General features: G+C 53.4%; 1 protein-coding gene across 1 annotated transcript; it reads right to left on the minus strand.

Moving 5' to 3' along the window:
• Positions 1 to 276: 276 nt before the first annotated feature.
• Positions 277 to 1712, minus strand: LOC106819320 (the record flags this gene model as incomplete). The annotated part of the gene is made up of 1 exon (XM_014823968.1): positions 277 to 1712. A coding segment is annotated over one exon (418 nt), but the record flags the coding sequence as incomplete, so codon positions are not given.
• Positions 1713 to 2113: the final 401 nt, after the last annotated feature.

The following is a 2113-nucleotide window of genomic DNA, read 5'->3' on the forward strand; positions in this document are numbered from 1 at the left end:
AGAGAGAGAGAGAGAGAGAGAGAGAGAGAGAGAGAGAGAGAGAGAGAGAGAGAGAGAGAGAGCGCGCACGCGGATATAGATACGCTAGAAGGTCAAGAAACGGGAACGGAAGAATGAACGGGCGCAGCGCTGCCAGGCACGCACGCCCGCACGCACGCACGCACGCACGCGCACGCACACACACGAGCACGCATACGCACGCACGCGCACACACACGCGCGCACACGCACGCAAGCACGCACACGCACACACACATAGTAACAGTGAACTCAATACGTGTGTTTTATAGTCGATTTATATAATCAGTGCAAAACTGTGCGTAACATGTTCATTCGCAATATTTGTGCAACAGATGCGTCCACATCTATACCTACCCATCTATCTATAACTAGCTACGGAACATTACACGATTATTACAACCCTGTCACAAGAAACTACATAGTTTTCATGCCGCACGTAAAACGGTTAATTTTTTTCCATGTCATCTAACATATCATAAAAAGGTTAGTCGGTCCCGCTCAGAAGTTAGCGCAGCCTGACTGAAGGACGGGCTTGCTGTTTCCAACACTCAATATACTATAGTGGCATATAGATATATATACGCGCGAGGTAAGACGGACACGTACACTGAATAATACACTCCGAAACAGCGCGTATATATCCATAGCTATACTATATATCTATATATCTATATATAGCTATAGCTATACATACATATCCATAGCTATACGCGCGAACTAACACTGAAATATACACGCACCAATACACCGATGAAACAGCAGCAGCAAGCGTATATATAATATATATATATTCATATATCTATAGAGATAGACATACTACAGATGTACGTGCATTCTAACACTGAGGGAGAGCAAGCTAGACACGCTGGCTAAATCCTGTACCCCGGGTAGTACTAGGATGGGAGGGGTGGGAGGGGTTGGAGGGAAAGAGAAGGAAGGAGGGAAGGAGAGGGGAGCGGAAGGAAGAACGGTGAGGAAAGAGAAGGAGAGGAGAGGGAGTGGAGGGGAGGAAACAGAAAGAGGTATCTAACCTCCGCGACCACCCAGCCCGTACCCCGAGCCGCGCACGGAGAGGGGAAGGGAGGGGCGAGGAGGGGGAGGGGAGGGGGAGAGGTATCTAACCTCTGCGACCACCCAGCCCGTACCCCGGGCCGCGCACGGAGAGGGGAAGGGAGGGGCGAGGGGAGAGGTATCTAACCTCCGCGACCACCGTACCTTGAGCCGCGCGCGGAAGGAGGGGAGGGGAGGGGAGGGGAGGGGAGGAGGAGAGGTATCTAATCTCCGCGACCACCCAGCCCGTACCCCGGGCCGCGCGCGACCGCGTAATACACGCAGCAGAACATCGTCACCACCGTCGGGAAGTACGTCGCCGCGAACCCGTACGCGCGCCGCGTCGGTGGCGCCCCCAGGTAGCCGACGTAGAAGGTGACGCGGCCGAAGACGAAGAGCGTGACGAGTAGTGGGATGAGCTTCATCGTCGCCTCGTCGAGGTACGTCGCCAGCGCCCCCTGGCAGATGACGCACAGCAGCAGCTGTTCGACGGTGTTTGTGAGCGCCTTGCGAGCGATCGCCGATGGTGGCTCCACCTTGGAGTCGTCGGACGGCGGCGCGTGGCTCTTGCGCATCACGACGATTATGCCGAGAGCGAGCGTGAGCACCTCAAATACCTGCAGTCGCAGCGTGTAGATCAACCTGTAACGATAGAGGGCGCTGTTAGATCAACCTGTAACGATAGAGGTCGCTGTTAGATCAACCTGTAACGATAGAGGGCGCTGTTAGATCAACCTGTAATGATAGAGGGCGCTGTTAGATCAACCTGTAATGATAGAGGGCGCTGTTAAGTGCTTGCGCAGCAGCACTGAATTACTTGGGGGAGAGAGAGAGAGAGAGAGAGAGAGAGAAGAGAGAGAGAGAGAGAGAAAGAAGAGAGAGAGAGAGAGAGAGAGAGAGAGAGAGAGAGAGAGAGAGAGAGAGAGAGAGAGAGAGAGAGAGAGAGAGAGAGAGAGAGAGAGAGAGAGAGAGAGAGAGAGAGAGAGAGAGAGAGAGAGAGAGAGAGAGAGAGAGAGAGAGAGAGAGAGAGAGAGAGAGAGAGA

The sequence above is a fragment of the Priapulus caudatus genome, unplaced genomic scaffold, assembly GCF_000485595.1.
Source record: "Priapulus caudatus unplaced genomic scaffold, Priapulus_caudatus-5.0.1 Scaffold3158, whole genome shotgun sequence".
Taxonomy (NCBI): Eukaryota; Metazoa; Priapulida; class Priapulimorpha; order Priapulimorphida; family Priapulidae; genus Priapulus; species Priapulus caudatus.